Source organism: Gavialis gangeticus, unplaced genomic scaffold (genome assembly GCF_001723915.1).
Source record: "Gavialis gangeticus isolate Ggan-Ray unplaced genomic scaffold, GavGan_comp1, whole genome shotgun sequence".
In the NCBI taxonomy this organism is placed as follows: domain Eukaryota; kingdom Metazoa; phylum Chordata; order Crocodylia; family Gavialidae; genus Gavialis; species Gavialis gangeticus.
In genome coordinates, this window is record NW_017728995.1 from 17,823,140 (window position 1) to 17,837,075 (window position 13,936).

Below are 13,936 nucleotides of genomic sequence, written 5' to 3' on the forward strand. Positions count from 1 at the left end.
GCAGGGGGTGCTTCGCTACAGCTGAATGGGGTTTGTGGCAGCAGCACTGAGCTTCCCTGCTCTGCTGTGCCAGGTCCTACCTGCTGAGCTGTGGAGGCCCCAGAGGGAGGGCAGCAGGGTGGGGAGCCCAAGCCCACAGCCTGGCCCCACCTGTGCCCCCCATGACTCCCTGGGAGTGTGTGAGCCAACCCTGCCAACCCCCTCTGCCAGCCACCTGTGGATCCGTCCCTCTCCCTCCCAGGCCCCACAGCTGCTCATTCTGGCCTCCCGCCCCAGCCCATGCACTGCCCCGGCTGGGCCTTCCCCTGCTCTCCCAGCCCCTTGCAGGCTGGCCCTCTGCCAGTCTGCAAGGGGAAACCCAGAGTTTCCCATGTGTTTCTGCTTTAAAGTAGAAAAATCCATGCTCTTCTGTGTAAAATGAGAAAATCTGTGTTTTCCCACAGCAAACAGAAAACCCAGATCCCTGGTCATCAGCCCTGCCGAAAAGCCTGGGCCAGCAGTTCCCAAACTGGGGGTCACAACATCAGCCAATGGGGGCGTGGGGCCGCAGCTGGGAACGAGGGGCCATGCTGAGGAGAAGTTTGGGGAGCAGAGGCCTAGGCATGCAAGCTTTAAAGCGTGTCTGTTGCTACCAGAGTACTAACTAGCACACCCGCGGCAGCCAGGTGCTTTGAATTTGGGAAACGCACTGGATTTTAACGTTACTCAGCCGCTCCGCGGCGCACAGGCGCGCGCACCCCGGCGCGCCACAGGCCTGCGCGCCACAGCCACGTCTGCGGTCCCGGTGCTCACAAAGCCTGGCGGGGGCGGGCGCCTCGCCGTCCCAGCGAGATTGAACTGGAGGGCGAGAGATGTTTTCTTGGGCAGGATGCTCAGCCGCCTTTAGTCGCCAGGCGCTTTGCTTTGCGTTGCTTTGCTGGGGAAGCCCCGCGGGAGCTGTGGCGCGTCCCGGCCGAGCCCGCTCGTTTCTCATCATGCTTCTTCCTCACGGGCGGGCTGATGCCGGGCACCAGCCGCCTCCCCGCTCCTGGCAGCCCGGCGCTCGCGGGAGGCGCCTTTATCCTCCGGCCCGGGCTCTTGTCCCTCTGAGGCGCCGGTGCAGTGCGGCGCGCATCCCGCTAGCCGGCTCCACCTGCACGTGTGTCCGCGGCCTGCCTCCGAGCGCGCGGCAGGGCAGGGCAGGGCAGGGCAGCGCCGGGAGGGCCCGGGCGGGACCCGCCCGTACACACGCATGCGGGGGAGCTGCCCCAGCTCCGCAGGGGCCCGGCCCAGGCTGCGCCACGTGCTTGGTGCGGCGCCCCCGGCTCCGTCCCGAGCCTCCCACAGCTCGGCGCCCGCCCCGCCTGCGCTCCCATTGGCCGCGGCGCTCCCAGCCCCTCTTTGGGACAAGTTGGGGCGCCCCGTGTCGCTCCTCCCATCTCCCTCGGTGGGGCTGGGACCCGGGCCGGCCCCTCCCGAGCCCTGTGCCCACAGCTGTCGCAGCTGCTTCCAGCACACTCCGCTCCTCTCTGCTCGGGGCAGGTCCCAGCGCTGGGGCCGCTCTAGCTTGCACAGCCCGGCCAGCTCCTTCACTCTGTTTTTGTGCTTGTCTTTCCAGTTGCCTGGCTTGCCAGAAGAAGGGGCTGACATGGTGGCTACTTGCTTGCACCTAGTTGGATTTGCCTGTAGCTTTGTCGGCTGGATCGGCCTGATCGTGGCCACCGCCACCAACGACTGGGTAGTGACTTGTGGCTACACCATTACTACCTGCAGGAAAATGGACGAACTGGGATCCAAAGGGCTGTGGGCAGACTGTGTCATGGCAACAGGGCTCTATCACTGCAAGCCACTAGTGGACATCCTCATATTACCAGGTACGGGTTCTCCACCTTCACCCATCCAGGCAGGGTTGCCCCTTAAAAGGGCTGGTGCTGCTTCAGTGTGCAACCACAGCAAAACTGCCATGGACTTCATCAGTGCAAGATCTGTCCCACTCAACACAGGAGGGGATTTTGAGTGATATCTTCTAACTTGATTCTAATCTGTAGCTAATATTAAAGATCTGCTGTATCTAACACTCTTATCTAACCCTTCGTTGTATCTCAAGCCTGATTCTGCCTCATTACACTGCTGAAGATTCAGCTTTTCTTCTTGTCTGCTACCTGGCACATTATTGCTTTCCTTCTCCTGGCTCTTGCTACTTCAGTAAGTGTAATGCAATATAGTAAGATATAGTGTAGAGTTAAAAATTGTAGTTATCCCATTTAGTTTTTACTTCAAATAATAATAAAGCTGTACCAAACCAGATATTGAAGCTGTATTGTATCAACTGGAATATGCTAATGAGTTTAATCTTTAATATTATATCATTAAAGATGCAGTGGATTTTTATTGCTTCAGAAGACCATTAATCTTCTGATGTTTTCTGTTCTTAAACCTGTACAGTATAGAACTTTTAAACATATGGTTAATCATACTTGAAGTCATATATCTATGCCAGTTTGCTATGGTTAATTACTCTTGGTATACACTACTTACATCATCATTTGATAAAGTCCTTTCACACCAAAGTTCAAGTTAAACACGATGTGTCATGATTTGACTCTATTGTCTTGGGCTAACTAACCAACCTCTGGAGCTGCCGTGCAGATTCTTTGTACGATCTGCATGTCTGTTAAGAGCTCGCCTAGCTGATAGCTTTTCCCATTTGCATCACTATCAGTTCTGTAACCCTTCTTGTTGTGCAGCATCTTGGACTGCAGCTCTTCTCAGATCCCTCCTCCCTACAGTTCTGCTGGGGAGCGGGGGAGTATGCCTGCTATTTTTAGCTCATGAAGGATTTTTTCTGTTATTTATCATCTTACTTTTTAGAAGGTAGTCAGAAGTCCCATTCAGTGAAAGCAGAAATGCCCTACTTTTGTTTGATATAGTGCCACTAATCATCATTATGGAGCACATAATTCTGTCACAGGTTTTCTTTGACTCTTCATCATTAGTGTATATAATTAGACCCTGCTCATATCCTTCTTCTTTTCCAGTGCCTTCCTTGTTTATTTTGAGTTTAGTGCCAACAATATCCTTGCTGCAGTAGAGAAGACAAAAAAAACCCTTCCTCAAGAAACTGTACCATAAAACTTTTAAAGAATTGATAATTAGATTGTTTAGCAACAGAAAACAATGTTCTTCCTCAACAAAAATAGAACACAGAGCGAGATGCTTCTTAGTGTAACTCCTTTAATACCAGCATATGCACAACAGAGAAGATACCATCTTAATTCATCTAGCAGCTGAAATCCATGTGGCACCTTTCACTGAATGAGTTGAAAGGATTTAAAGTGAAGGTGCTTGTATATTTGTGCAATTGGGATCAAGTATTCAAAACTCATGCAGGGTTTTTCAGTCTCATTTGCAAAAAGGACTTTTCTACTTTTGCTATGCACTTTTTAAAGCAATTGTTTTCTTTAAAGGTGCCTCTTGAAAAAGCAAGGAAACATTTCAATTGTACAAAGAATGTACACCTCCAGGAAGCCAAACCCTGCTTCTCTCCCCTGCATGATAATTAGTGGTTTGATGCAAGCCATGATTTGTGGGTATATCTGCAGTATCAACAAACTTTCTGAACTCGTGAATGGACAGACATCCATCTCATCTGGCAGTGGTCATATTTCCTTCCATTAGCAGAATGGGAATGAGAGCTAGGACTAAGTGTATTTCCCCTAGAATGACCCCTTCCCATTTAGACAGCAAGGAGAGCAGGCGGGAGGTTCCCCGCTAGCAGGGACAAACCTCAGACACACTGTTTCCCTTTTCACAAATACATTTGTTAGTGCTGATATGTGATAGATTCAATGGATTATTTGGTGGTAATATAGATGCCTGGCCTTTCTCAGTCAAAGGGATCATATTATGTGCTCCTGTTTCACAGGGGACAGGAAACTCAGTGGAGGATGTGGTTTACACCCTTGCCAAAGGGCAACAGGTTCAGCCCAGTAAAGCCCAGGGGTCCTGTGGAATTCCTGTTCACAACACTGGTAGCTTCCTCTTGATTTTTTTCCTCTAGCTTTTGGGCAGTGCATCTCCATGCCAAAGCCTCTGGAACTTCCCCACAGGGGTGTACATCTGGGAGATGCGTGTGTGAGTTTTTACGGCAATGGAATTTTAAATAAGGCAGACCAGTACAGAACTGCCCACTGAAAGGCTCTGGGTTTAATGGGAGTCATTCCCAGGCCTGCCTGCCCTCCTGTGGAAGCCCAGTCCCCCCAGAGAGGAGCTCCAGTGGGGTTGAAACCAATGGGAAGGTGATTCACTGGTGAAGGGTGCTGGTGGCTGGGAAACACTCTCTCTAATGGTATAAAACTTAGAGCAGAAGACACATTCACCTCAGAATCGCCAATAGCTTAGGGATCAGGGCACTTGCCTGGGATATGGGACTTGCACCTGGGTGTGCCATGCCTCAGATGAGTGCCCACACCACTGGGGAAGGCAGTCGTCTGTTTAGCTTCTCCAATGAATATTTAATTATATAGATGAAGAATATCAGCTTCAACTGGAGTATGTGATGTGTTAACCTGGTGGTTAGGGCACTCATCTGAGATGTGCATATCAGGCAGAGCAGGGACTTAACACAGGGCTGTCGTGTGCTAGAGGACTGCACAGCTCTAGTTAGGAGCCAGTGGTGAGTAGCTGGTTATACCAGAGTATTTGGCTAAAGTTCACCTCATGCTGAATACTAAAGACTGAGCTTCTCTTTCTCAACAGGCTATGTCCAGGCGTGTCGAGCACTGATGATTGCTGCCTCAGTTCTGGGGATCCCAGCAATCTTCTTGCTGGTTACTGTTCTGCCCTGCATACGGATGGGCCATGAGCCAGGAGCTGCCAAGTACCGTCGTTCCCAGCTGGGAGGAATCCTGATCATTCTCTTGGGTAAGGCATGCATCCAACTCCATGCAGACTACGTTGCTGGAATGAGATGCTCTCACTAGGTTTAAGGACAAGCCGAATAGGTGGGAAATGACCCGATTGCAGAAAACATGGCTGTCTGCGGTTGGCCATAGTCTGCTGGAGAAAACACATGCATAAACATGAGGAGAGAACAAATAAAGGGAGCAGTGAGGGATGGGGGAAGGACCTCTAAGCCCTACTGTGCATTGTCTTATGGAGTTCTCTGGCAGCTTGCCTCAAGAAAAGCCACCAGCATGTGTCTACCGTAGAGTGCTCAGTAGCAGCATGCACGCAGAGCTGCCCCTTGGATGATTGGTTTTGCTCACTAGCCCCGTTTTCAGAGGTGGGGGGGAGATGGACTGGATTCCCATTTGCCCAAAGTTTCTTAGGGTCAGGGAATAGCCCACAAATTTTCTTTGGTATCTTCCTATCCTGATACCCATGGAGGCATCAGGGGGTGGGGGAAGGAAGACTGAGAATGTACAAGCCATGTGAACCCTTGGACCCAAGGGATGGGTGTCGGTATCAGGACATGAGATAAAGCGGGGGGAGGTCATACCCTCTGCAGTTCTCTGCTGTGCAGCCTATTAGCTGGGACTTTCTGAGCTACTCCTGACATTTCTTCTCTTTCTGTGTCACTGAGGGGAGATTGTTATGAGCAGAACGGGACTGTGGAGCTCATTGTCCCAAGTGTGGCACCTGCACATTCTTGAGGCCTCGTCATCTCGACAACAGGCCCTGGTGTCTTGTTTTTTATCAGCCTGTTTAGCAGAGGAGGAGGGGCAAGGAAGAGTGGCCTCTTTGTGCAGCTTTGCTTGGTCATTGGCAGCCGGCGATGACATCATGCTGCGTGGGTTTTTTTTTTTTTCAGTGGGCACTGGAGGTAGTTGCCACAGCAGAAATAGTCAGCACTTAGGCTGGGTAACTGCTGAGCTGCTGCAGCCTATGCCAGCGTTGGGGTGAGGAGCCCAGAGGCAAGGCAGCAAAGGGCCGGTGCATCCAGCACAGCAGGTGTCTGGTCCCACTGTCGAGTTGGGCATTTGCCTTTCAGTGTCTTCTGCATTGGAGGCATAAGAGAGCAGATCAGTGCCCAGGGCAGCAGAAGTACATGGGGGAGCTGCAGCTGATATGGCCAGCCAGCAGCAGGTATAACCATAATTTCTGCACCCTCTCCAAATTGGTGTCCAGGGCTGCTGCCCTAGCCACCCCTCCTTAGTAAGGCTACTGTTGCTTATCTTCTCAGGAGGTCATCAATTAAAAAAGAAGCACATGGTTTGATCTTTTGCAAGGGCTGGAGACTGAAGTCATCAGAATAGGCTAGTGGCAGGGCAAGCTCCCTTCTTCCCTACCCAGCCCAGTGGTGGAGTCACCTTCATGGTAGATTGAGGCTCCTTGTCCACTCAGTGCTTCAGTACTAAGTCTGGGCATTGAATTATCTGTATCAAGTCTGATGGTGGGTTTTTTTCCTTTGCTATGTGGATACTGATCCATTAGGACCCAGACTTAGAACCCAAATTCATTTCAGTTAGGCCACTGATCAGTCAGCAACTGTCTTCACTCACTGATACAGTGCCTACGCTAATGGGACTTAAAGCAGTGCTTGTATTTTAAAGGACACTGTCACAGCTGGCAGTCCTAAGTCAGACTTAAAGGCCCCATTTAGGACTGAGGATTTGCCATGGTGTCTTTGCTTCCAACAGTTAAATTATAGGGCTGTGATAACATGTGAATTCACTTCTGACCGCAGACCATCCAAAGCCTGAAGCAGTTTAGCCAGGCTTGGCAGAGAGGGAGCTCACTTGGGGAGGGATGGGAGGAGAAATAAACCTTGTTCATATGTCCACTTTGGGGAGCGGTGATTGGTACATCTAAACAGTGATGAAACAATTAGCCCTACCATAAATTGGGTCTGGGAGGATCTGCATGGAGTGGGGCTTTGTGGTCAATAGATGTGACTCTTTGATTAAGCCGCAGAAATCCTCCATTGTGTTGTATCTCTGTAGCTGTAGCTGAATTCAGTGTGCATTGCCTGTAATTCTTTCCCTTTTGAGACTTCAGTCAATTCCTCATTATGCAGGCAGAACTTATCCCTTCTGAGTAGCTAATGGCAGCTGCCTGCGGCGATAGGATTTCAGTGGAATAACAGGACACACAAATAGGTAACAAAACTGCAGTGACACGTGTCAGCCTGAAATGCAGTGAACTGACACGATTTACCAAGGCCCTTCAGTGCTGGCCCATGTACCTCTTGGACCCAGAGCCCACTCATTTACACCAGCTGTACATTGGTGTAATTCCACTGACAAGAACAGATTTGATCTTGGTTCAACCCAGTGTAAGTGAAGAGAGAATTAATCTCCCTGAGTGCGTAGAAAGCTCCCTGAGTGCACGGCCGGAGAAGCATGCCTCCCACCAAACTGGTGAACCCTCTGAACACTAAAGAGATATTGGCAGGCTAATTAATCATGTGCGCCTGATTCTCATCTCTCAGTGACTTTAAGTTAAATCCTGCATACATGAGATCTGAATCGGTTCCGCTCTTTGCTCAGTTCTGCAAAGTGCTGAGATCCCTTGTCCATGGGAGTGGGGATGCTTAGCAGGGGTAAGTCTTGGAGAGTCTAGAAATATTTTGGGCATTGTATAAGTAATAGCTGGATATATTGTGTGGTGCTGGCAGCAGCAGCATCACTTCTTAAAACTCAATTCACCAGCTTTCAACTACTAGTGCTGCTTGCCGTTGTTGCCTTGGCCCTTACCTAGTGCCTTTTAAGTACTGCTGATGCTGTGTAGTTCCTCTCTGTCTCAACAATGAAAGTCAGTTTTGGACTGTCTGGTTCTCCTGTGATATTTTTAAACAAGAAAACTGTTTCAGTTGGATTCCACAGTAATCAACGTGCCTCTAATGCTCTTGAATGTCTTTAGAAAAGCCTATATTTTCAAGGCCAAGCTTGGTGAGATGGCAACCCTGAAATATGAATGTTGTACAGCAGCATGTGAGTTGGGTGTTGCTACACCCTATTAATGATCTGAAAGATGAAAAATACAGTTTTACCATTCTGGCAATTGAAAGTCAGGCCCCCAAATCATTAGGTAGATTGGCTTAAGCAGAACAGATTTTTAAAATTAATAAGTAACAGATTATGATTCTTAACCTTCTGGTCATTGAAACCTCTCTGGTTCATCTCTTCAAGATTTCCTTCACAACCAGTCTTAAACTGCTGCTGAGAATTTCATCTAAATGCATGATTCCCAGAGCACGGGTTTTATGGGTGGAGACTGAAATTGAGATCATGAGTGGGCAAGGCACCGAATATCCCTTTGTGCAGAAGTAATGGACAGAGGTTTAGAACTGGAATTGTTTAGAAAAATAAAGTTTGATACGCAATATGGAATCTAAAATAGCTATTGACAACCTGCCAGGAAAATAATGGGTTCAGATATTCCATTGATTTAATGTCCACTGAAAATAGCAGGCTGCAGTAAGAACAAACGTAAATGTGCACACCCCTCATCACTGCCTGCTGACGTATTTTTTATGTCCTCACTTTAATCCTGTCTATATGAGGAAATTGATTTACAGCTGAAAACAGTTGTCAGGAGTGGTTCCCTCTGAACTGGCTCTGAAAACAATTGAACCGCTAGTGTTGATGGAACAAAAAAACATGCACTAGTAGTTAAAAAACATTGATACTAATTCAGGGGGACCCCTTGCTGATGCCCAGTTGGTCAATTTTATGGTGTAGGTGGAGAATCTTAAATAAATGGTACTGGAAAAAAAATCTGAAAATCTATTGCTCTGATATCAAGACTTAATACTAAAGATCACATTAGCTATTTTATACATTGAATAATGGAAAGTCGGGGAAAGATTCTTTTTTAGCTCAGGCAGTTTTCTCATCACAGGCTATTTTTGGAATCCAAATAGTTTTGAATGTTACAAAGATGCTTTTTCATAATATTATTCCTTCTTGATAGAGTGAAATATTTTATAACAACAGTACAAATATCCCACATGTGGCTGGAACTTAGAAGTGTGTGCCAGTTTTTGGTATAGGGTGCATTTTGGCTGCTAGATTGTCTGCTGTGGGCATATGAGTCAAAGCAGGGATGGATACATCATCCCTGATGTGATACTGATGTGCAAATGCTGTGCTCATGAAAAAGTCCCTGTACTCTTTTAGAGAATCAGACCATAACTACTGAACACTTTAAAGGAAAGCTCCAGATATTTTCCACTTGGAAACGTGGAATAGTTTTATTTTGGTTTAAAAGAAAAGCATTTCCTGGAAAATGAAGGCAAAAGAATTTTTTGTGGAACTGGGAGATACCATTTGGTTAGCAAGAGCAGAAGGAAGATTACAGAAACTCATTCTTCACCAAGCAAATGAGAAGTACAGGAGATTTGTTAAGGCTTTTCTTCAGGGCATTTTCAATGTGGAATGATGCTTTTCCTTAGTTAGCACTCTTTTATTTGATGTACACTGCCTTCCTTCTTCAGCTAATAAGTTTCAAAGACTTACAAAGGAGGCAGATAAGTGAAGACTTACTCCCCTGTGGTCACACAAGTATTGCCTTCTCACCAGCTGCAAAACCGCCCTTTGTGCTCCCTGTTTCTGTGCAGCTGTCACCTAATTAAACCAAATCTGTAATACAGAAAGTGCGCTCAGAGCTGTGGTTTTGGTCGCTGCGGCTTCACGGCAAAACAAGATATTAATAGGACGTTTGAAGCATAGTGGTGAGGTAGTGGCAGTGTAAATTTGTAGAGGAGTGTTGGAATAACTATGAGTACGGTGTATTAATACCTGTTCTCATTTGTGAGCAGCCAGTTCATAGATCATTTATGTTTTAGTTCATAGACCTAGACAATATCAGCATGAAAATAGACTACAAACTGTTCCTAGTTCTCATGGGTCTACGCTGTAGGGAAACCTATTCCAGTATGTCCTGAAACTAGCCCTGCAATGTTTCCTGATATGTAGAGGAAGTTTTCTGTACTGTCTCATTTTCAGGATAAAATCAGAACCCTCTGATTTAAATATTGGAAATTGAAGCATCTCCTAATGGGAGACTTGAATTGAAATGGCCAGGCATGGTATTAAAAAAACTGTGGTGATTCCCTCACTTTCCCTTTGGGGACCAACCTGGTAGTTTGGAACCAGCTGATGATATCCAGCTATGGAGGCAAAACTGAGCCCTAGAGTCTTTGGTTTGCATTGCACAGACTTCCAAATATTGTCGACACTAAAAAGGTGGTTTATACACAATTTAGCTCCATATACAAGAGATGTTATTGTACCACTGTCTCAGAGAGCTCTTCTCAGATCAGATCAAGTGCCTTTTTCTGTCCTGGGTTGTGTGGGGTGGGTGGGAGCTGTGAAAGGATAAGGCTATCATAGACTATGGGCGTAAATATATTTTTTTTCTCACCCAGCGCAGACAGAAAAGAAAAGATGATTGTGGCCTTTGTGGACAACAAAGAAGCTTTTTTTAGTGGCCTCAGAATGTTTTTTTTTCAGATTCTCAGTTGATACATTTATGTTTGAAAACATTTGATGCTTGTCGGCATCCTTGTTTGGAAGGATTTGATCAACACACAGGATAAATTCCTATTTCCCCCCCAGGTTTCCTGCAAAAATCCATTTGGTCTTTTCTTCAGGGGAGGCTCAAGATTATTTCAGGCTTTATTAGCATCCTTTGCATGTTCCTCTCTCATCCATAAGAAAATATTTTCTCTAATAATACCTGCCGCTATTGGGGTTGTGTTCTCTGCTTTATTGGGCAGAGTCTCTGGTTTATTCTCTGCTTATCTAAACAGTTTTATTTTTTCTTTCCTCCGCTTCTTTTTTTCCCTTCTGCAACCTTAACTTTTTGACACGGCCTCAAGATATCTTTAACCGCGGTGGGTGGAAATCTGTAATTCTGCCATAGTCTTGTTATTGTTTTGTTCTGATTCTCTGATAGCCACAAGGACAGAGTCCAGCACAGCTTGCCTCTGCAGGAAATAAATATTGACAGATTAATTCCCCTCAGATGTATGAGCCATAAAGAAGTATTGTTTTAGGGCCCTATCCTTGGAGGTGCTTGGACCCCTCAAGGATTGCTGATGCCTGGGTCAGGTGCTGAAAGCACTTACTGCTTTGAAGGACCAAGATAGGACCTGTAATGAGGGTGCTTATAGTGGAACAGGTTAAGAGTGGAGGGAACCTCACTGCTCACTGCTTTGAGTAACCATGACCACAAATCAGACTGTGTTCTCCACCTTGGGCCCCCGTCAAGTGCAGGCTTGTTTTTAAAACTGCCACTACTGATCTTCACAGTGTCTGTCCTAGCTGTTTCTGAAGCTGTCTTCTTGACCTGAAGACATCTGTGTTCACACAGTCCCTGTATTACAGGGGTCATGCTGTAGGCTGGCCTGCAATTGGTCTTTTCCACCTCTTTATGAAAAAGTTTTATAGAATTTAATTGAAAGATGTATAACTCTTCACTAGGCTTTTTGACCTTGTGGTGGGATTTAAAAGAGAATTGTGTCCCCGTTATGGAGGCTGATGAGATGGTTTATAGATGCCCGTTGGGTTCTAAAGGTTTGTCAAGTAAGTCTTTAGAGCTCTCTTGTCTTTGTCCCCATTCAGTCCCTCTTTCCAGAGGATGGAAGAAGGTGATCCCCACTTGAACCTGCCTGCCCTTTTCTCTTTTTACTTAAAAGCTTAAACCCTTTATTCCAAGCTCTTTTTAATGCAACTTTCCAACTTTCATCTTAACCTCCTCCTTCCTAGCCCCATTTTTGCTCTTTCTCCTCAGCAGCTGAATTCCTCTGGTTGTTAATTTTTGAGGGTGTTTCTCTTTCTACTGATGCTACGTTTGTGTTTTAATGTCTCAATGGATAGGGCACTTCCTCAATGCTTATACCATCAGCTAAGGGGGGGGCCTTTAAAGGAGGAGCATTATAACAACAATAAAAATAGAGAGCAGCCGGATTCTTCTCTGTCACACCGCTGTAACTCTGTTGGCCTCCTTTGAGTTACTTGTGACTGACTTCAGGGGAAGCAAGAAAAGAAATGCAGCCTGCCTACATGCTAATTAGATAGAAGTTATTCAGTCGGTATTGGGTTGCTGGGAGGCATAGAATTGGGAGATGAATTAAGGTTAACAGAGCTATACCTGCTTGCTGAAGGCCTGGGCTGTGGGTCTGACTTCCTCACACGTACTCACTGTGTGAACTGGATGTGAGGTTCCTATGGCCTCCTGTTTAATTCATTCCTGTTTCTGCATACCTCCCAAGCATCTCCTCCAAGGAAGACTGACTTGTATTCCTGACCCCTGATGATACCGCTGAAGAACAAAGCTGTTGCCCTTTAAAATATATCACACTGCATCCAATTTCAGCTGCTTTTATTTCTGTTTTTCAGTGCCAAAGATGATATTTCTACCTACTCTCTCCCACCCTGTTCATTTGTGGATTGGCATGGATTAAAATTGATAAATATCAGTAGGGATCTATCTCCTTTCCTGAACAGGGCTGTAAAGCAAATTGCATTGTTAGTTATCAAAATCTACAGAACGGGAAATATGTAATGACTGGCAGGGGAGCAGTGAGAATCTGGCAACTGATTTTGCTGCTGCTCCATGCTTCCATACGAATGAGAAATCAAGGAATAAAGTATTGTGAAACTTGGTGACCTCCCAATCTGTTATGCATCTTGACAGTCATTGAATGTTACCCAAATAAAAAGTGACCTTCAGAAATGTGCCAGCTGAGAGGCTTGGCCAAGACATGAGGCTGCTACCCTCCAGTTCCCAAAGCAATCCAAGCAGATCTCCCTCGGGTGAGGTCTCTAGTGCCCTCTTGCAAGGTCATTGATTTTCCTGGGAATTAAAGGCATGTGCTGCAGGGCTGGGTCCTTAGGATCTGCCTAGAGGCGCTAAGTATCTTGCAGCTGATTTCACTGGGAGTTGTGTTTGCTCAGGCTGAGGCAGAGGGATCTGCCTCCCCTTTGTGTAATCAGGTTTGTCTGCCTTGTTCTGTGATTAGGCTGGACTTGCATGCTGCAGTGACTGTCCCTTTTAATGTCTCCCCAGCAATGTGTGGCGTCGTTGCGACCATCTGGTTCCCCGTTTGCGCTCACCGTGAGACCACCATCATGAGTTTTGGATACTCCCTTTACACCGGCTGGATTGGGTCTGCCCTCTGCCTCTTTGGGGGCTGTGTCGTTGTTTGTTGCTCAGGAGATGCTCAGTCCTTTGGAGAAAACCGCTTCTACTATGCATCAGGATCTAGTTCTCCAACCCACGCTAAGAGTGCTCATGTATAAGCACCACTGAGACTTCCCAGAGCCATCATCAGATGCTTTTGCAGGTGGGCATATGTATTTGGGTTTGCTCCTCCTGTTGCACACACCACTCTCACGCTCCCAGGGGAAGAGTTAGAAAAACATCATGAGCGTCTGGAATTTTATAGCATTAACTCCCCCGCCCCGTTGCCATGAAAGAAACCTCTAGCAAGCAGAGCAGATAAGTCCTCCTTTATTTTTTTGCTGATTCTCCTACGCTCCTGTGTTCATGACGCTCTTGGATGGTTCCGTGTTATCTGGTGGTGGTTTAGTTACTCTTTATTCCAGCTCACCTGATTATGGGAGTGTTAAAGAAAAGAGACACTTTCTCACTGTTAAGAGAATTCGTGTAACTTCTCAGAATGCATTACCATTGGCTTTTCCCACTCAAGGTCACTTCTTTGGCAAAGATAGGCTGGAAAGGGCACGGAAGAAGGCTCTGTACTTTCCAACCACACACATGTGTCGTTTTCATAAGATTAGCGGGGTTGTTTGCTTTTCTCTGTAAATACTTTGTTAGGCATTTGATCATTTTGAGTAATGTTTTTCCCCAAACTCATCAGTATGAAGGAAACAAAACCCAAAGGCTCTAATTCCAAGATGAATAATAGTGCACATGTACATAGCTTTGAATGACACTGGGGGCTCTAATCCCCGTTATCCATTTTTTTTTTTTTTTTTTTTTTTTT

The 13,936-nt window shown here is 46.5% G+C and overlaps 1 protein-coding gene across 1 annotated transcript; it reads left to right on the forward strand.

Moving 5' to 3' along the window:
• Positions 1 to 1,434: 1,434 nt before the first annotated feature.
• Positions 1,435 to 13,565, forward strand: CLDN11 (claudin 11). Its single transcript, XM_019503289.1, has 3 exons — positions 1,435 to 1,853; positions 4,738 to 4,902; positions 12,997 to 13,565. Exons 1-3 carry the CDS (start codon positions 1,628 to 1,630, stop codon positions 13,227 to 13,229), a joined length of 624 nt encoding a protein of 207 aa, XP_019358834.1. The 5' UTR covers positions 1,435 to 1,627; the 3' UTR covers positions 13,230 to 13,565.
• Positions 13,566 to 13,936: the final 371 nt, after the last annotated feature.